At 42.9% G+C, this 25,796-nt stretch overlaps 2 protein-coding genes across 5 annotated transcripts in view; both read right to left on the bottom strand.

The window, feature by feature from the left end:
- The window catches only part of LOC112246320 (protein Mpv17), a 30,909-nt gene extending 14,631 nt beyond the window's left edge, over positions 1-16,278 (bottom strand). For 2 of the 3 annotated variants that reach the window (XM_042300784.1, XM_042300783.1), the window contains exons 1-3: positions 16,203-16,276; positions 15,405-15,490; positions 1,195-1,310 (exon numbers count right to left, since the gene is read on the bottom strand). In XM_042300784.1, the coding sequence (XP_042156718.1) occupies positions 1,195-1,310; positions 15,405-15,477 (189 nt within the window). In that variant the 5' untranslated portion in view covers positions 15,478-15,490; positions 16,203-16,276. Of the gene's footprint in view, positions 1-1,194; positions 1,311-15,404; positions 15,491-16,202 lie in introns of all 3 variants that reach the window. The other variant, XM_024414620.2, reaches the window with a different exon arrangement.
- Positions 16,279-16,433: 155 nt separating this feature from the next.
- si:ch211-243j20.2 (uridine-cytidine kinase-like 1) overlaps positions 16,434-25,796 on the bottom strand; it is a 29,267-nt gene continuing 19,904 nt past the window's right edge. The window contains exons 9-16 of one of the 2 annotated variants that reach the window (XM_042300780.1): positions 25,546-25,565; positions 24,685-24,783; positions 24,426-24,519; positions 24,244-24,306; positions 23,592-23,714; positions 23,034-23,141; positions 20,601-20,757; positions 16,434-18,672 (exon numbers count right to left, since the gene is read on the bottom strand). In XM_042300780.1, the coding sequence (XP_042156714.1) occupies positions 18,611-18,672; positions 20,601-20,757; positions 23,034-23,141; positions 23,592-23,714; positions 24,244-24,306; positions 24,426-24,519; positions 24,685-24,783; positions 25,546-25,565 (726 nt within the window). In that variant the 3' untranslated portion in view covers positions 16,434-18,610. The remainder of the gene's footprint in view (positions 18,673-20,600; positions 20,758-23,033; positions 23,142-23,591; positions 23,715-24,243; positions 24,307-24,425; positions 24,520-24,684; positions 24,784-25,545; positions 25,566-25,796) is intronic. The other variant, XM_042300781.1, reaches the window with a different exon arrangement.

Here is a 25,796-nt window from a genome sequence, read left to right as displayed (position 1 = left end):
TGGCATCATCCGTACAGTGAAGCATGGTGGTGGTGGTGGCAGCATCATGCTGTGGGGATGTTTTTCAGCGGCAGGGACTGGGAGACTAGTCAGGATCGAGGGAAAGATGAACAGAACAAAGTACAGAGAGATCCTTGATGAAAACCTACTCCAGAGCGCTCAAGACCTCAGACTGGGGCGAAAGTTCACCTTCCAACAGGACAACGACCCTAAGCACACAGCCAAGACAACGCAGGAGTGGCTTCGGGTCAAGTCTCTGAATGTCTTTGAGTGGCCGGACTTGAACCCGATCGAACATCTCTGGCGAGATGTGAAAATAGCTGTGCAGCAACGCTACCCATCCAACCTGACAGAGCTTGAGAGGATCTGCAGAGAAGAATGGGAGAAACTCCCCAAATACTGGTGTGCCAAGCTTGTAGCATCATACCAAAGAAAACTGAAGGCTGTAATCGCTGCCAAATGTGCTTCAACAAAGTACTGAGTAAAGGGTCTGAATATTTATGTAAATGTGATATTTAGGTTTTTTATTTTGAATGAATTAGCAAAAATATCTAAAAACCTGTTTTTGCTTTGTATTGTGTATAGATTGATGACAGACGGACAATGTAATTCATTTTAGAATAAGGCTGTAACCTAACAACATGTTGAAAAAGTCAAGCGGTCTGAATATTTCTGAATGCAATGTATAGCCAAGACATCATTACTCATTGTGTATTTATTATTACGTGTAATTACTTTTCTATTATTTCTCTATTTTCTTTCTCTCTGCATTGCTGGGAAGGGTCCTTAATTAAGTAAGCATTTCACTGTTAGTCTACACCTGTTGTTTAAGAAACATGTGACAAAGCAAATGTGATGTGATTTGAGCCCCCGCTTCCCAGCTGTTCTCTCACTCCTTCAGAGACCTACTCATACCTACTTGTGGTGGCTGCTATTGACGCACAGTCACAGATCTGTTCCCATATAACAGCTGGCCATTGGAGTGTTTGTGACAGCACAATGATCCTCTCCATTTAACATGACCACAAACAAACCTTCTCTCCCGTGTGTGTGTGTGTGTGTGAGAGAGTGAACAACCCAATATGCATGTGTGTAGTAAAAGTGAAGTCAAGACTGATACACTGGAACTAACCAGTCCTTTGAGGTTAGACAGTGAGTTAAAAGAGAAGAGGAAGAGTGAGGAAGAGGACTCACGACGAAGAAGAATCCGATGCTCATCATCTTGGCCGTCCGTGTCACGTTGTGATTGGCCAGACCCCGCCTCTCAAGCACCTGCTGGGAGATGACATCACCCACCCCCACCAGCGTGCCTGTAGGAGAGAGAGGGGAGAGAAAAAAGGGAGGGAGGTGAGAGGAAGTGAGCGAGAGTGAGTAACAGAGAAGATCATTGGGATGTGGTCATCTGCCGCTCTGTGCAGAGCAGCCAGGGGACACGTGCTTAGACAGACACATGCCAACCTGTGATGGTGCCAACGACAGAAAAAGCAGTAGAAGCCCATTCAAAGACATCAGCCCCCATTAACCATTAATACCCTGTACACCTACAGACCTTCACATGGTTCAAAGACAAGCCCCCTGCCTCTCTGCTTTACTGATAACATCAGACGTCACAACTGATGATTATCAAACATAATGTACCTAAAAAGAATCAACATTGACTCACCACATACACCACTACTGTTATAATTGTTTTAACGAGTGTACTATAATAAACCATAAATGGTTTTGAGACCTAAATATACTGTAGTTACACTGGTGCAGAGGAATTGTTGACTGGGCATGTGTCCTACTCTACACATGTCCACTCCTTACAAAGATTGTTACATTTACATTTGAGTTATTTCGCCTACGCTCTTCTTTATTCTGTATCAGCAAAAAACAACATTTTTACCACACATTTTTACCATATAGCATGCAGGCTTGTAGTAGCATAGTCCCTTTCACAACCTTGATGGCTTACGTTACCCCTACTAGCTAACCACTAACCGCCTTGAAACACACCACTTATTATGAGTTCAGCACATCAGCATTTGTTTACTGTTACACAAAATCAAGATAAACCTTTACCCTCACAGTAGACACTGAAAGTCTATAACCAAACTGGCTAAAACTCTGTTGTTGGCCAATAGTAGGTACAGCTAGCCACATGCTTACCTGAGTGCTACTATTAGCTAGCAGCAGTAAATCCAGGTAAATGGCTAACACAAACATTGGCTACCATGATATCCTGCAAGTTATAACCGCCAATGAAGATCAGGCAATTCAGCAAAAATATAGACATACCTTGAAATAAACAATGACATTAATCCGATTGGCATTTCACCATTAATTTCCACAAAACGTGCAGTATTCTGTTGATGGAGGTGTTGCTTGCTAGCTAGCTTATTCCCAGCCATTGATCATGACTCTTAGATCCATTACATTACACATAAAAGTAATTGGACGAGGCCTCCCAAGTGACGCAGTGGTCTAAGGCACTGCATCGCAGTGCTTGTGGCATCACCACAGACCCGGGTTCGATCCCAGGCTGTTTCACAGCCGGCCGTGCTCAGGAGACCCATGAGGCGGCGCATAATTGGCCCAGCGTTGTGCGGGTTAGGGGCAGGCCGGCTGGGATATCCTTGTCCCATTGCACTCTAGCGACTCCTTGTGGAGGGCCCAGGAGCCTGCAAGCTGACTTCAGTTGCCAGCTGAATGGTGTTTCCTCTGACACATTGGTGCGGCTGGTTTCCGGGTTAAGTGAGCAGTGTGTCAAGAAGCAGTGCGGCTTGCTTAGCAGGGTTGTGTTTCGGAGGACGCATGGCTCTCGACCTTTGCCTCTCCTGAGTCCATAGGGGAGTTGCAGCGATGGGACAAGACTGTAACTACTGTTTGTTGAGAGCCGTGACTGAACAATAACATGCATCTCTTGCTGTACCGTATCTGTTTCAGCCACTGCCTGTCACCAAGGTAGGCTCCACGCTCTTCTCAATTTACATCAACAACATAGCTCAGGCGGTAGGAAGCTCTCTCATCCATTTATATGCAGATGATACAGTCTTATACTCAGCTGGGTCCTGCCTGGATTTTGTGTTACATGCTCTACAACAAAGCTTTCTTAGTGTCCAACAAGCTTTCTCTGCCCTTAACCTTGTTTTGAACACCTCCAAAACCTCTGAGGGTTTAGAGATTACTACCTCTGAGGGTTTAGAGCTTGAGGTAGTCACCTCATACAAGTACTTGGGAGTATGGCTAGATGGTACATGTCAGCACAGCGTACCACACATATCAAAGCGGCAGGCTAAAGTTAAATCGAGACTTGGTCTCTATCGTAATCATTCCTCTTTCACCCAAGCTGCCAAACTAACCCTGATTTAGATGACCATCCTACCCAAGCTAGATTACGGAGATATAATTTATAGATCGGCAGGTAAGGGTGCTCTTGAGTAGCTTGATGTTCTTTACCATTCGGCCATCAGATTTGCCACCAATGCTCCTTATAGGACACATCACTGCACTCTATACTCCTCTGTAAACTGCTCATCTCTGTACACTCCCCTCTATCTGAGATATCTACTGCAGCCCTCATCCTTCACATACAACAGCCATTCTGCCAGTCACATTCTGTTAAAGGTCCTCAAAAGCACACACATCCCTGGGTCGCTACTCTTTCAGTTCACTGCAGATAGCGACTGGAACGAGCTGCAACAAACACTCAAACTGGATAGTTTTTTTCTCAATCTCTTAATTCAAAGACTCAATCATGGACACTCTTACTGACAGTTTTGGCTCCTTTGTGTGATGTATTGATGTCTCTACCTTCTTGCCCTTTGCACTGTTGTCTGTGCCCAATAATGTTTGTACTATGTTTTGTGCTGCTACCATGTTGTTGTTATGTTGCTGCCTTGCAATGTTGTTGTCTTAGGTCTCTCTTTATATAGCGTTATGTGTTGTCTCTTGCCGTGATGTGTGTTTTGTCCTATATTTAATATTTATTTATTTAACATTTTTAATCCCCCGTCCATGCAGGAGGCCATATGCCTTTTGGTAGGCTGTCATTGTAAATACAAATTTGTTCTTAACTGACTTGCACATTTAAATAAAGGTTAAATAAAATGAAAAATAAATAAAATGAAATCTTTCATATCGGCGAGAAATAATTTTCAAAAAACAAGAGATTAAATTCTATCACACCTTTATATGGTTAGGGTTCCCACAAACCCATATTTCCAAGTTACATAGCTTGTTTACAGAAAACAGACAGAAGAAAGAGTGGACTACCTGTGCTAATTAGCTATCTGTCTCCGAACATCTGTGTGTAAACGGAAGACTGACACCACAAACGTGTCGTCACTGGAAAATGCTATCGGTTGCAACTGTGTTAAAACAGGTTAAAACAGTCTACAGTATGTATTTCGCATTTGGGAAATTATTTTGATGTGATATGAATGTAGTTGGATTTTTGTTTCTAGAACCTTACCACATTTAGATGGAGTATTTGGCTATTTTGGCTTCCAGACCTAATTCAGCCTTAAAAACAGAACATGTAAGGTCATTGGACTAAGGAGTAACATTAGCCTCCTTTAGTACAATATTGGGCAAGCTTATTCCATCCTCAAACACCATGCTAGATCCGTGTGACTGGGCCAGTTCATTTTGCATGGTACGGTGCACTTAGATAACTAGCTATCTTCGTGTTTTATAATCTACTAGCGACATAACATGACAACTCTTTGGGCACTTTAGTACCTGCTTATCCGATTCACATCCATCACCGAAGCCGCCAGCCGTGGTGCTGTAAGTAACACCGGCGGCATCAGTGGAATTGGAGCCTACATTGATTGTGGCCAAAGAACCGATTTTTAGCTTCAGCTACATGTTGAACCCACGCTTCCACTGTTGGTCACCGTTGTAATTGTATAAGTGAGGTCCGCATATGACTGAAGCTCCCCTGACCCAGTCTGCCCGAAAGCAGTAGGACTTCCTTCCCATCTAGCTACTCACATTTCGACCAAACACGCATGCCGGTAAACAGTGCACTCCCACCACCACCAGTTCTTCTCTTGCGCCAAACCCGCAATGTATTGTTGGTATATGAGTTTTTGATAAATGTCATTCAAATTGTGAAAACAGAAGTGAAATTTTAAGGGGGGATACATTTTTGCAAAAATAACATTTAGATGGAATATCATCAATCTACGTTGTTAGATTTGTGGAAATATATTGTGCAACCTTCCCTTTAAGATTGCTAGGTGGGACAACCACATATCAGTAATAGTAAGAACATTTTTCCTCAATAAAGTAGATATCAGCAATGTCAGTGGGAAACAAAATTGTCAAGTGCGAGTGTTAGTTCATAAAAGGCAAGGGATTGACAATAACTTTTTTAGCCACTTGTATATCAGACAAGCAGGACTGATTTTTTCTACTTGTCCAAAGTACAAGCTCAAGTCGCTCGTCCCCCCAAAATTAAATAATCTGTAACACCATGGGCCAAAACAATGACATAAAATTGTATTGTATCATGCAAGGAATTACTTATTATCACTGGTACTAACAACGGAAGACTGCTGGTCTCTGATCCCAAGTATTATATCTCCTGCCGTTGTGGCCTTGAGCAAGGCACTTAACCCCCCACAAAGTAAAATACTGCACTGATAGGCTACTGTATAAAACAGTAAAAATATACAGTGAGTGCCAAAAGTATTGAGCCAGTGCCACATTTTTGGTTGTTTTGGCTCTGTACTCCAGCACGTTGGATCTGAAATGATACCATGACTATGAGATTAAAATTCAGGCTGTCAACTTTAATTTGAGGGTATTTTCATTCATATCGGGTAAACTCCTTAGAAATTACAGCATATTTTATACATAGTCTCCCCATTTTAGGGGACCAAAAGTATTGGGACAAATTCACTTACATTTACGTGTATTGAAGAAGTCAAAAGTTTAGTATTTCGTCCCATATTCCTAGCATGCAATGACTACTGTACATCAAGCTTGTGACTCTACAAACCTGTTGGATGCATTTGCTGTTTGTTTAGGTTTTGTTTCAGATTATTTTGTGCCCTATACAAATTCATAGTAAATAATGTATTGTGTCATTTTGGAGTTACTTTTATTGTAAATAAGAATAGAATATGTTTCTAAACACTTCTACATTCATGTGGATGCTACCATGATTATGGATAATCCTGAATGAATCGTGAATAATGATGAGTGAGAAAGTTACAGACGCACAAACATCATACCCCCAAGACATGCTAACCTCTCACCATTATAATAACAGGGGAGGTCAGCATTTTTTGAGGTGGTTTGATATTTATGCCTCTAACTTTCTCACGCAACATTATTCACGATTCATGCTATAACTGGGCAAATAACTCACTAACTAGCAATGAATATCAACAATCCGAACACGCAGCTTGCTTTGATCTCAAAAACGTATCTCGCAACTTCATGAGTGAAAGACCACTCCTGCCTGTCAATGCAGGCATATACAGTGCCTTGCGAAAGTATTCGGCCCCCTTGAACTTTGCGACCTTTTGCCACATTTCAGGCTTCAAACATAAAGATATAAAACTGTATTTTTTTGTGAAGAATCAACAACAAGTGGGACACAATCATGAAGTGGAACAACATTTATTGGATATTTCAAACTTTTTTAACAAATCAAAAACTGAAAAATTGGGCGTGCAAAATTATTCAGCCCCTTTACTTTCAGTGCAGCAAACTCTCTCCAGAAGTTCAGTGAGGATCTCTGAATGATCCAATGTTGACCTAAATGACTAATGATGATAAATACAATCCACCTGTGTGTAATCAAGTCTCCGTATAAATGCACCTGCACTGTGATAGTCTCAGAGGTCCGTTAAAAGTGCAGAGAGCATCATGAAGAACAAGGAACACATCAGGCAGGTCCGAGATACTGTTGTGAAGAAGTTTAAAGCCGGATTTGGATACAAAAAGATTTTCCAAGCTTTAAACATCCCAAGGAGCACTGTGCAAGCGATAATATTGAAATGGAAGGAGTATCAGACCACTGCAAATCTACCATGACCTGGCCGTCCCTCTAAACTTTCAGCTCATATATAGAAGACTGATCAGAGAGGCAGCCAAGAGGCCCATGATCACTCTGGATGAACTGCAGAGATCTACAGCTGAGGTGGGAGACTCTGTCCATAGGACAACAATCAGTCGTATATTGCACAAATCTAGCCTTTATGGAATAGTGGCAAGAAGAAAGCCATTTCTTAAAGATATCCATAAAAAGTGTCATTTAAAGTTTGCCACAAGCCACCTGGGAGACACACCAAACATGTGGAAGAAGGTGCTCTGGTCAGATGACACCAAAATCGAACTTTTTGGCAACCATGCAAAACGTTATGTTTGGCGTAAAAGCAACACAGCTCATCACCCTGAACACACCATCCCCACTGTCAAACATGGTGGTGGCAGCATCATGGTTTGGGCCTGCTTTTCTTCAGCAGGGACAGGGAAGATGGTTAAAATTGATGGGAAGATGGATGGAGCCAAATACAGGACCATTCTGGAAGAAAACCTGATGGAGTCTGCAAAAGACCTGAGACTGGGACGGAGATTTGTCTTCCAACAAGACAATGATCCAAAACATAAAGCAAAATCTACAATGGAATGGTTCAAAAATAAACATATCCAGGTGTTAGAATGGCCAAGTCAAAGTCCAGACCTGAATCCAATCGAGAATCTGTGGAAAGAACTGAAAACTGCTGTTCACAAATGCTCTCCATCCAACCTCACTGAGCTCGAGCTGTTTTGCAAGGAGGAATGGGAAAAAATTTCAGTCTCTCGATGTGCAAAATTGATAGAGACATACCCCAAGCGACTTACAGCTGTAATCACAGCAAAAGGTGGCGCTACAAAGTATTAACTTAAGGGGGCTGAATAATTTTGCACGCCCAATTTTTCAGTTTTTGATTTGTTAAAAAAGTTTGAAATATCCAATAAATGTCGTTCCACTTCATGATTGTGTCCCACTTGTTGTTGATTCTTCACAAAAAAATACAGTTTTATATCTTTATGTTTGAAGCCTGAAATGTGGCAAAAGGTCGCAAAGTTCAAGGGGGCCGAATACTTTCGCAAGGCACTGTAATAATTATACTGCGATGCGCTCTGCAGAGATTGGGAGGACATTGAGCAATACATCACATCCGGAGGACAGTTTGATCCAATTCTGATCAGAGTAGCCTAATTGTTTAATATTGTGATTTTTTTTTCCTGATGTTTTCAGAAGATGGGCAAGTGTAATTTGGATTGTAGTACATTTTTGTAGTACATGTGTGACAATGTGTAGATTCATGTGAACAAGTGTCTTGCGGTCACAATGATATGTCAACAAGATGAGACCACATCTAATAGGCTAATATCATTAGATAGTGGCACTAAGCCAATTTAACCAATATAGCCATTAATATACATTTATTTTATACATGCACTGAAATCCAATAAAGACACTTTTCCTACACCTTCACAACCAAAGAGATGTGCATCTTAAAAATGTATAATCACACAATTTTATGTTTTTTTCTCTCCAAATCCATTGAGGTGATTTAGCAACGGCGGATTATCCTGATTTAGAGTCACATGCAATAAAACAAAACACTTCAAAAGTTAACGTTTGTCCTCTGGCCTCATCAACAAAGCTCTGACTGAATGAGTCATCCTAAAACACACTGGTCCTGTAGGTCATTGTCTTTGGAGGGCCTTACTGCCACACATAGGGATTACTGATGCACTGAAGTGTGTCTGCCCCGGTCACACAGGATAGGTCAGAAGCTCCTTGCTCTGTAAATACTTCTGCACTAGGGGGGGCTTGTACGGTGTCATTTTATCAATGAGAGTGAAAAAGAGAGAGAAAGAGAGGAGTCAATGGACACTGGCCTCAGTGACTGATGGAAACGTATGCCATTGCTAGATAGGCCTCAGTGGGACATGAGGTCCTGCGTGTGGGTGTACGGTGCTTAAAGAAAATTATTTTGGGGTATCTCAGATTGTTCAGGCAGTTCTTACGTAGGAGGAAGGATGTTTGACACTTTTTACATTTGTATCACAAACCATTTTTGAGAAAATCATGATGAAAGTGGCCATTTTAGGCCCCCCCTAGACATATACATGCCTCCTGTAAGACCCTATGATCCGCGAACCGTACATGATACAGATACATTATAATCCTTATGGTAGCGGTTGGCAACAAGTGGCCCAACGAGCAAATTTTGGTTTTGGGTTTAAAAAAATATTGGAAATTACCAGGAATTCAGCAAAAAAAAAAAAATATTAAGAAAGTCTGTTCCCAAGTATTCCCACAAATAAATAAAACGCCTCAAATACAATCTCTTTTTGGGCTTAGTTGTGGTCAATTTGAAGTTGTGGTCAATATCTCAAAAGTATCTTTTTTGATTTTGTTCATTTTAAGACATTTTGTTTGGAACAATATACTATACACAAAGATTGTTTGATCATCATTATCCCTTTTTTCCTGAACTTCCAATCCCTTTGATGCATTTGAATCACTCCAAAGCATACCTTCTTCAGACTGAAATATGCCATTACTTGATCTTACATATCTTTGTACTATAACTTTTATTGCGATAAATGGCAATGAGGTCAGATTAAAAAATGCATCAAATTATTTTTTACATATTTGTTGCTGATACCCCCAAGTGACATAAAATAGAGAATCAGAGATTCAAATAGCTTGATAGTCCATGTTAATAGTATCTTAAATATCATGCATGAATCCATTTGAGATCATGTAGTAGGCCTATGAATCAATTTTACTTTCTGACCACCCCAACCCCCATTCTCTGATTGTTATGGTGGCTCGCCCAGTGATTTTGTTTGACAAAAGTGGCTCCTTCAGAAACATTAGTGACTACCACTGACTGACCTATAACGTCAATTTCTATGTATAAATGGGTCATATCATTAAAAGTACCAGAGGGCATTCTGGAAATTTGACGTGTTTGAAGAGTAAAAATAAGCTTTCGATACATTAATAATATTCTGAATGTTGAACAAATGAATGTGAAAAATTGTATTTCAGAATCTTGACATTGTCCATTTTTGAAAGCACACAATAAGGACTATAATGACACGAAGCTGTTGCCTGTATCATGTACGGTTCACGGATCACAGGAGGCATGTATAGGTCTAAAAGGGCCTAAAATGGCCACTTCCATCATGATATTCTAAACCATGGTTTGCGATACAAATGTAAAAAGCATGTCAAACATCCTTCCGCCCAATGAAGTTTTTAAACGAGAATTGCCTGAACAATCTGATACCAAAAATATTTTGGGCCTACGCTGGCATGGAATCGCACGTGACCGCGAGACCTCCTGTCAACACACACAGGGAGTGCCAATCAAGAAGACAGAGCCGTCTCCTCCAATCTGTTGGAAATGTCACGGGTCCCATTCCCTTCCGCTGTCCAGAGTCTGGCTGGGCTTGGGGGCATCGATCCCCTCGCCCCCACGCAGGAAGGAAGGAGGGGGAACAAACATACACATGCATTATTTATACATGCTTAAACAAACAACGGCCTTGCGTGTCTCTGCGGAGATCTGCTCATATGGGAAATCTACAGCAGAGGATGCAAATATTTGATTTAGGAGATGCATTGATGAATATGACTGAGCGAGAGTGGTTGATGATAAAAACAAACCCATTGACTACATATCAGCCTAAAAGTATGGTTTCTTTGCGTGGGGGGGGGGTCCTAACTAAAGAGTTGCGAAAACGGTGACTCCTAACTTATGATGCAGCATCTAAAAAAAAGATGACTCCTCTCCACCATGTCTCTGACTAGAAAACTTCAGAGAGGAAAAACATTTCCATCAATACTCTGCACAACAAACAATACAGGCACAGACCAATGTTTTCTAGCCTTTGTTGACATCACGACAAGAGACAAAGCAACACAAATTTGTTCTCTCTGCGTAAGCAAAAATCACCAGTATCTCGTTAGATATTGGCACAAGCCAATTTCAGGCTCAAAACATTCCTCTTTGTGACACTCTCTCACTGGCAGGTCTGAAGAGTCAGACAAATGCCAGCTCTCACCGAGCAGTTAATGAACAGAGTCATACAGATACAACACATGTGGCGAGAGAGCGGGTTTCATGGAGGTTCATAACAGAGGAAATTGTGGATTCTTGTAAACAACTTTTGGCAGACACTAGGCCTGCTAGATAAAGGAGTAAACAGTCTGTATGTGTATGTGTGTGGTGTGTATGCTACTTATCAGGAGGAATAGAGATGAGCAGCCCTGACTGTGGACAATGGGACAGAAAGATAACAGGAGAAAGGGGTGATGAGACACCATGGAGAGGGAGAATTCCCTCCCCTACAGAGAGGGAGAGATGGGAGCGTATTAGACCACTGCCCAGTGCCCACACCTCCAGTCTGTTTCTAGGGAGCGCTGCCTGGGCCATAGCTTACACCTCTAAAATCCAGAACAGCATCCTGTTTAAGATGCAGGATGACCAGGCTAGGCGTTGAGATGCATGACTCTGTGAGGTGTGAGAACCATGGCTGACACAGACAGCCCATCCAGCTACTGACGGCAGAGCTCCAGATTTAGTGTGCTTCTGTTTTTAGCTTGGCCGTTGTGAAATAATGATGCTGCGTGGTGCGGCGGGGACTAAGGAGTGAGCAGAGAAAATGACCAGGTTTAAAAACAGTTTGTTCTGGGCAATGTGAGCTTGACTGGCCCCTCAGGCCACTCCTCAAATGACACACAAACACTAGAGCACGCACACACATACACACACAGGGCCTGGGTCAGATGACCTTCACCTCTCTTGGAGGAAATGAATGGAAGGACAGAGAGATGGAGGAACACAACCTGAGTATCATAACTCAGGATAAGACCCAGATACAGACAGCTAGAGTCACAGATGTTTATTGACACAAACAGGGGGCAGGCAAAAGACAGGTCAAAGGCAGGTAGAGGTCCATAATTCAGGGCAAAGTCAATAAGGTACAGAACAGCAGGCAGGCTCAGGAAAGGCAGAGGCCCGTAGACGGGTCAGAGCCAGGCAGGTACAGAACGGCAGGCTCGGAGTCAGGGCAGGCAGAATGGTCAGAACCAGAGAAACAGAACTTGAGAAAGCAGGGAGACGGGAAAACACGCTGGTAAGACCTGACAAGACAAGACGAACTGGCAACAGACAAACAGAAAACACAGGTATAATAACACAGGTATACACAGGGGATAATGAGGAGGATGGGCGACACTTGGAGGGGGGTGGAGACGAGCACAAAGACAGGTGAAACAGATCAGGGTGTGACACTGAGGGGGACATTGATGGACAGGACACACACACACTCCCCCCATCAAACCATGGAGAAAACTGAGTGGACCCTATGCTCTCAGATCTGCAGGGAGGAGGTAGTGAAATGTGGATAGATTGTTTTGGAATCAGGCCATGGTGGAGCCCCAGTCTACAAACCTCCAGCTGCATCAGCAAGAGGATGAGGTGTTGTGGTACTCATGTTTGACACACTGAGCAGGGAACGTTCACCTGAAGTCAGCTCAGACTTGCCTCTACCTGCTACAGTCAAATATCATGTTTTAAAAAGGACATTGGGCCTTAATAATAATGTAGACAGAGAAGCCCTCTTTGTATGATCTATGTTTTTCTTAAAATGTCATAGAATAACTAATAAGGTAGTTGGGAAGAGGGTGGAACCTTTTATGTGCTTTTACTGGAGCATCTACAACTCGACCTTAACATAACAGGCGTGCACACACACACACACACCTTGACTGGAGTGTGTCCTTCATTGTAAACCTTTATTGTAATAACTGGTCCTTTAAGAACAGAACAGAGCAGCCATAAACCCTTGAGAAACCCGAGGCTTATCAACACTACATGAGCTCATCCTTAAACACAGCCAGACACTACCCTCTTACAGCTACCATTTCTCTTTTGTAAGGTCCTTTGTGAGTGTTCAGTGATAAAACCACAGGACAGGTGCAACAAAAACATCTTTCCTCCCAACTTTAATACCATATCCATCTAGCTGGTAGCCACCATCTGATGCCCACTGAGACATGGTCCCGTAGCTAGTCAAGAGGTGCCAACGAGCTTCCTCTCCCCTCCTTTATTGAGAGTGCTGATGTCAGCACTAGCTAGCTTGGCAGGCTGGCTGCGGCTCTAGGGGCCGTCCTTGAGGGAGAGCCAGAGCCTATAGAGGCTAATGGGGCTGATGGTGATTGACGTGGCCCAGGCTAAGTGAAGTGATCTGGGGGAGAGTTGGCAGGCGTTCCCCCCAGGGCCTGATGGTTGTTCCACTGGGGAGGGAGTGGACCCACTGAGCCCTCAGATGCATTTAACTGATGAAGCCAACCCAGCCTGACCCGTCCCCTCCAGGTAGGAGTGCCTCTCAGGATCCACACTCACAACTTGACTTTGGGATTCAGCTACTGCTACTGTAGCTCACTGGTGTCCTGAGATCTCCCTTTTTCCTCATTAATTTTTTTCGTTGTTCAATCATTCATCCATTGACTGACTGACTGACTGATGTCAGGTACTGAATTCCATGTATCATACAGGCTATAGGTAAGCAGACCTAGAGCTAAGCTAAACAAGAGGTCAGAAAAGTTTGGATTTGTCTGCTGTGTCTCTGCCTTTTTAGAGCAGATCTTAATTTGTCTGTGAGGTCTGGTGGTCCCCTCAGTGGGGAGAACACACACACTCGTTATCTCGCTTTATCAGGTGTCCTTTCTCGCTCTTCTGAAGGTCTCCAGTGCACTACAGTAGATACAAATGGCATTTCCACACAGCTACAGTAGCTAAATGTAAAACAGTATACTTTCTCCCTTCTCTCTCTCTCTCTCTCCAGTGAAAACTAAGATGATGAGTCACTCTTCAAGTCAGACATCTTAATTACATAAAATGCTCACTCTGCCTGCAACCCCTTAACCCAGCTGCCTAGGAAGGGCACTAAATGCATTCTTATTACAACCAGTCTTCCCTGTACCGGGTATCTCCTTCAAATCTACGTGGACACATTCCAGAAGAATATCAATAATCAATTAAATTGTAATCTCATAGCACACCTTTGTTAATAATGGCAAAGAGAGAGGACTGCTTTGCCACTGCCAGGCTTCTGGGCAGTTTGACACTGGCACTCCTTATGCAATCAGTGAGGTAATGACTAAGGCAGGGGTGTGGCCCTTCCCTAATTAGCCAATTGTTCCTCCTAGTAAAAAGACAAGTGTTGAGGCATGAGATCAGATTTGGAAAAAAAGGAGTTAGGCCTACTTACTATGGAAAACAAAACACTCATAACAGCGTCCAGTTTTCATCATCCCATAAAGGTTGATATGGCAGGCAGTCTCATGTAGCCGTGGCAGCACATTGTCGCGTGGTTGTATAAATAGGGATGTTGTTGACGTTTCCACTCTGAATCGTTATCGGCCACACAGACACAGCTTTGCCTCCGAGAGGAGAAACACCAAGGTAACAAATTAGGGAAATATCAAAGCCTTTTTACACTGACAGTGACAATATAGACTTGGGTTACCACTGAAGTACAAGTTTTAGAGGAGCGAGTCAGCCACATATTCCTATCAAATCAGGGTGAAATATCTGAACAAATATTGATTAGATTTAATTGGCTATCAAAACAAGGCTGGCACCTAATCCTGACAAACGCATCATCTCAAGGACCTACAGTATAGGCTAGTGATGGTAGTGAAAAGACTGTTCTTCACTGCCATCTTGTGTTAACAGAAAAAAAAGTGTGGGCATGTAAATGTTGGTTATTAATGAGACACTTCAGCATTATAGGAGGAAAAACACTTATATTCTACAAGAGGACATAATAAAACTATATAGAAGGAGAACATTATGATTTACCTGTCTTCAAGGCAATTTCCACACCTATATAAAAATAAAACCTAATCAAAATATCGATGAAGTCATATTGGCTTGGATCCTCTGATTAGTAGTCACAGTGCTGCCTATGATGTTTGCAACCACAATCTACACTGTCACAGAATCAACAGGAAACATGTCCAATATTTACAGAATACAGACAGGGCTCCATTTTAGGGTACAGCACAAATTGAACAACCTCATTCAGACCATGAGCTCTCATCCAACAACCCCATTCAGACCTGAGCTCTCATCCATAAACCATGGAATAGGGGGATTGCATTTGTAAACATTTGGACAGACAGTCTGTGAGATGGATTTGACATCAGAGCTGAAAAAGTTGAAGCAGCTGAAATCAGGTGAAAGCCTAAGACAACATTTTGGGGGAAATTGACTATCTTTGGTGGAAATTATGGCGGAGGCTTTGCTGTAGAGGCGGACAGTGGACATAGTGTAGTCACTGTACTGTAATGTAACCTAGTGTTGTGGGTGTTTTCATACCGGCTGTGATTATCTGGACAGTCCATGGATGCCTGGTCATAAGAGCCTGGTAGGATCTCCACAGGCCCGCCATTCTCCGCTCTATGCTGGAACACAGACGATCTAGTCAGAACCGCTTATAACCAGTCATAACCCATATGCCTTGCCATCAACTGATTGTGTGTGGACATTGGTAGTTCAATATAGAACTTTAGATATATGAGACATGACTATTTTCATTATGACAATATTCTGACTTTTGAAAACAGCTAATGGTTGGGTGATATCTGTACAGTTTCTTGATATCACGAAGTAGACAACCAAACGTTTCTTTACACAGACGAAGTAACTGCGGCCATATGGGAAACGTAGGCTAGCCTACTCTGCAGCTTATGCAATGGAATGCCTGACGCGTGCTGCCGCACATAACGTTCTCCACATTATCTGATCACGGGGGAGTCAGCAAAATTGGATTTGGACAACTTTACTACACTGTAACTAGTTACTGCTACTGCAGTCATACTTGCCGTACTTAATGTAACCCTGATAGTTAACATATTATTTATTCAACATAGCCCTGTTTCCTAGTCAACCAGACGTAAAGCATCCTAATCCTAGCCTTGCAACCTCATTAGCTAACGTTAGCCGATTTAGCTACTCTCTGGAGTTCTGCCACCGACGTTACTCTGCCACCAATAAGAAACTTGTCATGCAGCTCTAACATTACAGTCAAGTCGGTCATTTCTCCATAATAAAAACGGTACAACTAGACAATGAAAGTGTTACAAAGCGAAAAGATAGAACACAATTGTTACATGCCTTCCTTAATACAGCTCCAACTGAGACACACAACACAGACTACTCTAACCGACGTCACTTCCACAACAGCATCAGATGGATTATGTCACCCTCTGGTGGTGCAAGGCTAACCCTATGACAAGTAACCAACTGAGTGACGATGAACTTCTGTCCTTGATTTCTATTTTCCAAGCACTCAGTTCTCTCTCACGGACAGTTGAACATGAACAGGGTATTCACAAAACTAAAACATTCAGTTCGCATTATTTTATTGTTTCTTGGACATGAAATGATAGCATGAAATATTGCAGTGATTTGTTTGTGAAGATTCTTTTTGATAAGGGAACACACACAACAACAAAAAGCCCAATCAAGCCTTGTCCTTACATCATGCTTTAAAAAAAAATGTCTAATCAACAAAAGGAACACACAAAAAAAATCTAGATTCATGGAACATTGTTGAGCATATACATGTAACCAAGCTGTGTCAACCACACAAGCAGATATACAGTAGTAAGCAGACACCCATGGACAGTTCAAGCTATACAAAACAGAAATGCGGGTGAGGTAACGAATATAGCTAAAGCTGATGCCCTATAGAGGAGCCTTATTTGACACATGGAGACCCAGCAAAGACAAACACTCTCCCTAAGGGAAATAGATGTTTTTATTATATACACACACAACTGGACAAATATGTAACATTATGCTTACCATCCAAATGTCTCTTAGCTAACAATATGCATATGCATAGTTTTGGCAAAAAAAATGCCTGAGGATATCTTGGGTATCCTCTTTTTTTAAGACACTATATTTAAACACTCAAAGCCACGGAATCCTCAAGGTTCTGCCTTGCAATCCTGTAACTATGAAACAAAATATGTACATGGTCAAGCTGGTCAGCCTATTAAAACAAGATACAGATGATCCATGATGGTTTCATTTGAGTAGTTTTACAGTCAGAGCCACCTCTCCTGCTGTAAGTTCTTCATTATACTACAACATACATTGTACGGCCTTTGTGAACTAACCAGGGGTATCAATTTAAAGGAGAAAACATTAAATACACAAGGAAATAATTTACACAGGAAAAATATTCAAGTATAAATAGTGCTAAGTAGTTCAAATCGGTAACAAAATAATTAAACTGACTATCTGCATTGACCGTTTTTGCACCAACTTTGATTCATCACATTTATTATCTATCTTGTTGCCTAGTCACTTTATTCCTAGTTATATGTACATATCTACCTCAATTGCCTTGTACCCCTGCACTTCGACTCGGTACTGGTACAGTGTACATAGCCAAGTTATCGTTACTCATTGTGTACTTATTATTACTTTTCTATTATTTTCTCTTCATTGTTGGGAAGGGCCTGTAAGTAAGCTGTTAGTCTACACCTGTTGTTTATGAAGCATGCGATAACATTGTATTTATTACCCAGAGAAATGGCTGCAAAGTTTAAAAAAAAAAAATTCTGCATCAACCAACCTATAATATACAAGTGAGAGGAAACCTAATAAAATCCTTCTAATAAAAACAGCCTCAAGAACTAAATCATGTTTAAAAAAAAGAAGTCAATCATCTTAAACCATTAAAAAAAAAGTACTTTTTTTGCCCAAGACTTTTGTCACAGCTAAGGCAACAGCACACAATCTCCAGAGAGGACAGTCCATAATGTCCATAGATGTATATTAAGTAATACTAAGGCTATGTTGAGCTTAAAGCTACCCATGGGCTATACGACCTTATATTTTCACTACCTACCTGGTCCATTGTACCCTCAGTCTGTAACTTGCTCCTCTCAGTTATAATACAAAGTCACCCTGTGCATAACAATGGTCATCACCATTATATTCACACGTTATTCAAGCACAGCTGAGATCTGGCACTAACAGCCACAGGCTGTCCTACTCTCATCTTCCCTGATTTCATACTGTGGTGTGATTTGTCATCTTAACTATTTCTATGGGTCAACTCAACAGGAAAACATCAAAAGGACTAGAAAATGGTCATCCTTCAACCCAAAAGAGGCCTTTTATTTCTCTTGATTCTTTCTCCAACTTTACAGGTCCTGCTGCGTCAACAAAAATCAAACAAGCAAAATCACAAATCAAGTATTTTTTTATCAGTGGATAGATAGATATGTATGGGCTAATGGGCATCGCTAGCAAAGCTAGGCTAATATCACATTTCCTCCTCAGGAGGGTAGGTAGCCTTATGACCTTTCACCCTGATCAGAGAGGGTAGAGTTGGCACAGGGGCAGTGCCCAGGACATCATGAAATGATAAGCAGCAGAGGGGCGCTGACTGAGGGGGAATCTTTAGCTCTTAGGAGCTGATCAGTGGTTGGCTGGCATGGCTAAGTGCTTGTGTGATATCCCCCCTACTTCCCCCTCAGCAAAACTTCAGCTCAGTAGTCCATCCTTTAATCACTCTCGGTCCAGTCCGAGGGAGTGTCCGTCCCAAAGTAACGGTCCCCGAAATTACCTGGAAGAGAGGAGAAGAGAGAGCCGTCAGTCATATTGTCATTGTGAATACATGAGTTGGACTAGCGTCAGTGAGAATTGTGTGATCAGTGGCAGTGCTGATGGAACATATGGGTTAACCCAGCTATCAACTGGCTCATTCATCCCCCCCCCCTCTCCCCTGTAACTATTCCCCAGGTTGTTGCTGTAAATGAGAATGTGTTCGCTGTCAACTTATGATAAAAAAAAGTGTTAAATAAAATGAAAAACCGTCAGTCTGGGGTGATTCATAACAAAGCCCATCCACTTGGGCCTGAATGGCTGTGGCAGCAGCTACAGTGCATTCGGAAACTATTCGGACCTCTTTACTTTTTCCACATTGTTATGTTACAGCCTTATTATACAAATGGATTTAAGAAATAAAAATCCTCAGCAATCTACATGTAATACCCCATAATGACCAAGGGAAAATTGCTTTTTAGAAATGTGTACATATTTATTACAAATAACAGAAATACCTTATTTACATAAGTACTCAGACCCTTTGCTATGAGACCCGAAATTGAGCTCAGGTGCATCCTATTTTCATTGATCATCTTTGAGATGTTTCTACAACTTGATTGGAGTCCACCTGTGGTAAATTCAATTAATTGGACATGATTTGGAAAAGCACACACCTGTCTATATAAGGTCCCACAGTTGACAGTGCATGTCAGAGCAAAAACCAAGCCATGAGGTCGAAGGAATTGTCCGTAGAGCTCTGAGACGGGATTGTGTCGAGGCACAGATTTCGGGAAGGGGGCCAAAACATTTCTGCAGAATTGAAGATCCCCCAGTGGCCTGGAATAAGTTTGTAACCACCAAGACTCTCAGGGAGGTGACCAAGAACCCAATGGTCACTCTCCATCATTCTTAAAATGGAAGAAGTTTGGAACCGCCAAGACTCTTCCTAGAGCTGGCCGCCCGGCCAAATTGAGCAATCAGGGGAGAAGGACCTTGGTCAAGGAGGTGAACAAGAACCTGATGGTCACTCTGACAGAGCTCTAGAGTTCCTCTGTGGAGATAGAACCTTCCAGGACAACCATCTCTACAGCACTCCACAAATCAGGCTTTTATGGTAGAGTGGCCAGACAAAAGACACTCTTCAGTAAAAGGCACATGACAGCCCGCTTGGAGTTTGCCAAAAGGCACCCAAAGATTCTCTGGTCTGATGAAGCCAAGCTTGAACTCATGGGCCTAAATGCCAAGCATCACGACTGGAGGAAACCTGGCACCATCCCTACGGTGAAGGGTTGTGGCAGCATCATGCTGTGGGGATGTTTTTCAGTGGCAGGGCCTGGGAGACTGGTCAGGATTGAGGGAAAGATGAATGGAGCAACGTACAGAGAGAGCCTTGATGAAAACCTGCTTCAGCAACGCTCCCATCCAACTTGACAGAGAGGATCTGCAGAGAAGAATGTGAGAAACTCCCCAAATACATAAGTGCCAAGATTACAGCGTCATACCCAAGAAGACTTAAGGCTGCAATCACTGTCAAAGGTGCTTCAACAAAGTACTGAGTAGAGAGTCTGAATACTTATGTAAATGCGAGCAGTTTATTTTTTATAAATTAGCAAAAATTTCTAAACATTTTTTGTTTTGTCATTATAGGGTATTGTGTGTATATTGAAGTGGGAAAAAACTATAATACATTTTAGAATTAGGCTGTAACCTAACAAAATGTGGAAAAAGTCAAGGGGTTTGAATACTTTGCGATGGCACAATCTGACAACCTGGACGTTTTTAACTTGTGACGGTCATATCACTAATGATCATTCACACCACAAACAGCAGACTCACTGGATCTGCATTAAGACACCGCTTTGAAGGGAAACCCACATTAAGTGAGAGTGACTGAGAACAATGTGTGTGAGAAAGCGAGACAGGCCGATAGATAGCAGAAGCACCCACCAATGCCAGGGATGATGTGAAACTCGTTGTTGACCTTCTTATCGACGGCGGTGGTGATAATGCGGACCTTAGGGAAGGCGTAGGCCACAGAGTGGACGCCCATCTCAGCCATCAGTAGAGACAACAGGAAGATTTTATCCTCCTGGACATCATGGTCCTACAAAAGGTGACAGACATACGCAAATTGTGGCCTTCAATCACGATTGAAGAAAGAGTGGTGGTTAGTGGGGAGTTTCTGTGACAGTAGCACAATATGTAAGGAGAGCGAGGCAGCCACTTCCAGACCGGTTGGGATCTCAAGCTCTTCCCATTCCCACTGCTACCTGTCAAAAGGGACTCCTTAGTCTGATAGGTCTTCTGCACTCATCACATACTTCAACCAAGGCTTCCAGTAAAAACACTCACCCCCGTGACAATCTTTTTAAAGCTACAATCCTTATTCGAAACATTAACAAAGCGGCCACCCCGACCTCTGTTTTGGTAAGAAGCTGAGGGATGGACCTGGAGAAATGTAACCATTCAAATCCAGAGACTGAGCTACGGATGCGAAGACTGACCATCCATGATATAAATTATAGTTTTAACCATGTTGTGAGGCTATACAGTGTTTGTTTATGTTTACATTGTTTACAAACATTGGTGTAAAACAGGCTTATATATTTTGGGTTATGATGGGGTACGACAGTTGAACTAAACTCATGAGGCATTTATAGAAGTTAAATTCTTCAAGAATCAATGGGTATGTATAACTACTTTATAAGCCCAAAAATGTATGCAGTAACTAAGGACTCTAGCTTTAAAAAGAGATAGTCATGGAGGCAATAAAGTTTGCTTTTGGAGGACAAACAAAAACCACGGACTTTGGCCGCCAAGGTGGGTGGCGATAATTCTCCCCAGATGTTTACATTTCACAAGGGGCGAAGGCTAAAAGCACAGGACCTGTACATTTAGACCTCTAGTCTTATCACAATGAGGAAAAAGGACCTCAAACTCGCTGGACTCAAACTGTGTTTTATGACGGCAAACAAGCATCCCGATCTCTCCTTAATCTCCTGCTGCTGTAGCCATCCAGTCTCCACTAGCAGAGCTGCTGCCCTGCCATCTCAACAACCAACAAGGCCTGCTCTGCCATCTCAACAACCAACAAGGCCTGCTCTGCCATCTCAACAACCAACAAGGCCTGCTCTGCCATCTCAACAACCAACAAGGCCTGCTCTGCCATCTCAACAACCAACAAGGTCAAGGCCTACTCTGCCATCTCAACAACCAACAAGGTCAAGGCCTACTCTGCCATCTCAACAACCAACAAGGTCAAGGCCTACTCTGCCATCTCAACAACCAACAAGGTCAAGGCCTACTCTGCCATCTCAACAACCATCTACTCTGCCAACAACCAACAAGGTCAAGGCCTGCCACTCTCAAGGCCTACTCTGCATCATCTCAACAACCAACAAGGTCAAGGCCTACTCTGCCATCTCAACAACCAACAAGGTCAAGGCCTACTCTGCCATCTCAACAACCAACAAGGTCAAGGCCTACTCTGCCATCTCAACAACCAACAAGGTCAAGGCCTACTCTGCCATCTCAACAACCAACAAGGTCAAGGCCTACTCTGCCATCTCAACAACCAACAAGGTCAAGGCCTACTCTGCCATCTCAACAACCAACATCTCAACAACCAACAACACTCTGCCATCTCAACAACCAACAAGGTCAAGGCCTACTCTGCCATCTCAACAACCAACAAGGTCAAGGCCTACTCTGCCATCTCAACAACCAACTCAAGGCCTACTCTGCCATCTCAACAACCAACAAGGTCAAGGCCTACTCTGCCATCTCAACAACCAACAAGGTCAAGGCCTACTCTGCCATCTCAACAACCAACAAGGTCAAGGCCTACTCTGCCATCTCAACAACCAACAAGGTCAAGGCCTACTCTGCCATCTCAACAACCAACAAGGTCAAGGCCTACTCTGCCATCTCAACAACCAACAAGGTCAAGGTCAAGGCCTACTCTGCCATCTCAACAACCAACAAGGTCAAGGCCTACTCTGCCATCTCAACAACCAACAAGGTCAAGGCCTACTCTGCCATCTCAACAACCAACAAGGTCAAGGCCTACTCTGCCATCTCAACAACCAACAAGGACAAGGCCTACTCTGCCATCTCAACAACCAACAAGGTCAAGGCCTACTCTGCCATCTGTCATGTTCAGCCATGTCTCAGGGGTAAACAACATTATCTGGATCCAGAACAATAAATAAACCCCCCAAGCTAAAACCTCTCATCAACATAGGTGTGTGGTGGAGAAGACAAACATGAGAATATTAGACTTCTACTAGAAACTACTATTATATTTCGATTGAACTATTATACCTGACTAATGCTGAAATAGACTAGACCAGAGGAGGAGTAGAATGAGGTAGAACTGACCAGCAGCACTCGGACGGCCATGAGAGCAGCAGCCCCAGTGGACACAGTGCTGTCCATCAAGATGACATAGTCCTCACTGATGTCCTTAGGCAGACGCAGGTAGTGGAGCTGGACAGGGGCGATAGGAAATGTTAAATACAATGGGACGTTTTATACAATGGTTTTCATTTGGGCATTTCATGAACTTAAAATGTCACATTTTGAGCATCTGTGGTAAATGAAACCAGTAAAGCTGAAGAAAAAAAGCTTGCAAAGCTTGAAGGCTACAGCTGGCATAGACATCACACACACAGTATATCTTCCAAGTATGGCTGGTCTGCGATTCTGATGAGGCAGTGAACCTGAGGTCAATGAGGCCAGTGTGTATCAGTTAGCCCAGAGACTGACACCTAGCCTTGAATGAAGTCACTAAGCAAAAAAAGATGACCCCATCCACTCCTTGTTGATGATCTTTGCGTTGAAGAGTTCCTGTCTGGGTGTGTATGCAGCCTTACGGATAAGAGGGCCAAACACACACAGAAGACTTTTTGAACTACATGACTGGTTTCTGTGTGTTACCTCAGGCTCTCCAGTGTCATGGTTGGTCTGGATGAGGATCTTCCCCAGCCTAATGTCTTTACACACATGCATCAGCGCCTGCTCCATGGTCTCCCCTGCTCTCAGTATGGACACACCTGTGATCTACACACACACACACACACACACACTTTTATACTCCTTCACAGTTTAGTTTATAAGTAAACTTCCATTGAGCAACCTGAAGGACCAGCATAGTGAGAGCTCAATGTTACCGAGCCTGATGGTAGGAGATATGACTCTATTACTCTACTGCAGATGTCTAACAACCCTGCTGCCTAACAGAGCTGCTCCCACTGAGAGCCACTCAAACACATCACCATAAAAAGACTGGAATGAACGATCCTCTCAGGCCTATCCACACACTTTATGACTCAAGGGTTTTCACTGCAGGCGTCTAGTAAAACAAATGTTAACAATGCCTATAGTGCTTTATGTATGGTGATGAATAAAAGGACTGGAGAGAAACTAGTCTAATCACTGTACAATCTTCAGCCAATAGTTACAAGTAGCAATCAGAGTAATTGTGACAATGTAGCTGCAATGTAGTATCGGGGATGACATTGATACTTTATTGCAGTTTAGGGCCCAAAACCCTCTGTGAAAGTGGGGAGGTATCTGCATAGAGCCTTACCCTTTTACCACTGAGTCTCTTCCCTTCATAGATGGAACCTTGGGGAGTCTCCACTTGCACAGGCTAGAGAGGATGAGAGGAAAGGACGAGAGAAGAGACCAGTGTTAGTGTATGATTGTGCACAGGGCGTAGAAGGCAATATAATATTGGTCATGCGTCTGCAGGCATGCAGGGCCACTCACCTTGAGGGGCAGAAAGGAGAGGGCATGTTCTATCAGGAGCCTCATTAACCTCTTAGAGTAGAAGATGAACTCATCACGATTAGTGTCCTTATTCCTGCAGGCAGGCAGGTACACACACCAGGGTTAGGGGACAGGGAATGAGTGTGAGGGCTGTGTGTGTGTGTGTGTATATTCATTATAAACTTGTGGCAGTGCAGAGTCAGTGTTGAGAGGGTGAGAAACCGGCCCCCAGCGGTCAACCAGAGCTCTACGACCTTACCTGATGATGGTGTGCATGCCGCGGACCTGTGGGGTGCTCTCCAAGACGCTGAGGGTCTTGGGTAGGGGCTGTCCCTGGTGGGCCGAGGCCAGAGCAGACCTACACAAGAGAGAGACAGTCAGACCACTGTCCCCTGCTGGAGTGACCACAGTAAAACAGACAACACTGCCCCCTGCTGGAGGGACCACAGTACAACAACACAGACATCACATCAAACCAGTGGGACAAAGGTAAGATACCACTGGGATATTTTACGTTCCTCCTCGTAAACATGTATTGCAGTATGGTGGTCACAGATGCACAGCCAGGCAAAGTTGGGTGGGGGAATAGTGTACAGGTACTGGCAACAGTAATGCTTTAACAGGCTCCTCTCGCACTGTCTGGAGCATATGGTGCTTTACCGGCAGACAATTCAACGTGACATCACTAGGACAATTTCAAATCTAGAAAATAACTATTACGTTGTACTGTTCTAAACAGTGGTTCTGTTGATAAATAGAAATGCCATAAAGCAATTGAGTTCTGTGTTCTGCATTGTTGTTGCCAATACTTGAAGCCAAGACAACTCTCTCTCTAAATACTGTAGTACTGCACTGAAATTAGCCTTTTGAATGTATATATCTGGTACCAAAATACAGGATAGTTAAGACTGTAGAAATCATAGCGAAAACTGAAAGAATCAGGCAAATTGGTTAAGAGGTAAATGAAAAACAATATCTTGGAAAAATAGCAATGACAGCAAACAAAGGTTGTTAGCTTTTTTTGTCAGGGGGCTATATGTTACTAAATCATAAAAGAGGAGCAGATGAGAGGGGCGATAAAACTTAAGAGAAGGAGGAAGATGCAGGAGTTTATCCTCACATATCCCAGCGGAGCTTCCTCTGGAGAAGGTGACAAACATTCATTTTGCGAGAACAAGAGTGATGACAAAGAGGAAAGAAAGAGGAAAAGAAAGAAAATACATCCCAATTAGACAGCAACAGGACAGAGTAGGGGCCCTATGATATCTGTGGAGGAGAAGCTGAGAGGTGTGACGGCCAGGGGCCAGGGCCCCTGTTCAGCTCAGCGAGGGGACGGCTTCAAGACCAGACGACATCACCATGGTTATGAGC

This window comes from Oncorhynchus tshawytscha, linkage group LG18 (genome assembly GCF_018296145.1).
Source record: "Oncorhynchus tshawytscha isolate Ot180627B linkage group LG18, Otsh_v2.0, whole genome shotgun sequence".
Classification (NCBI taxonomy): Eukaryota; Metazoa; Chordata; class Actinopteri; order Salmoniformes; family Salmonidae; genus Oncorhynchus; species Oncorhynchus tshawytscha.
Note: the sequence above shows the minus strand (reverse complement) of the source record. Positions and strands in the feature narration are given on the sequence as shown.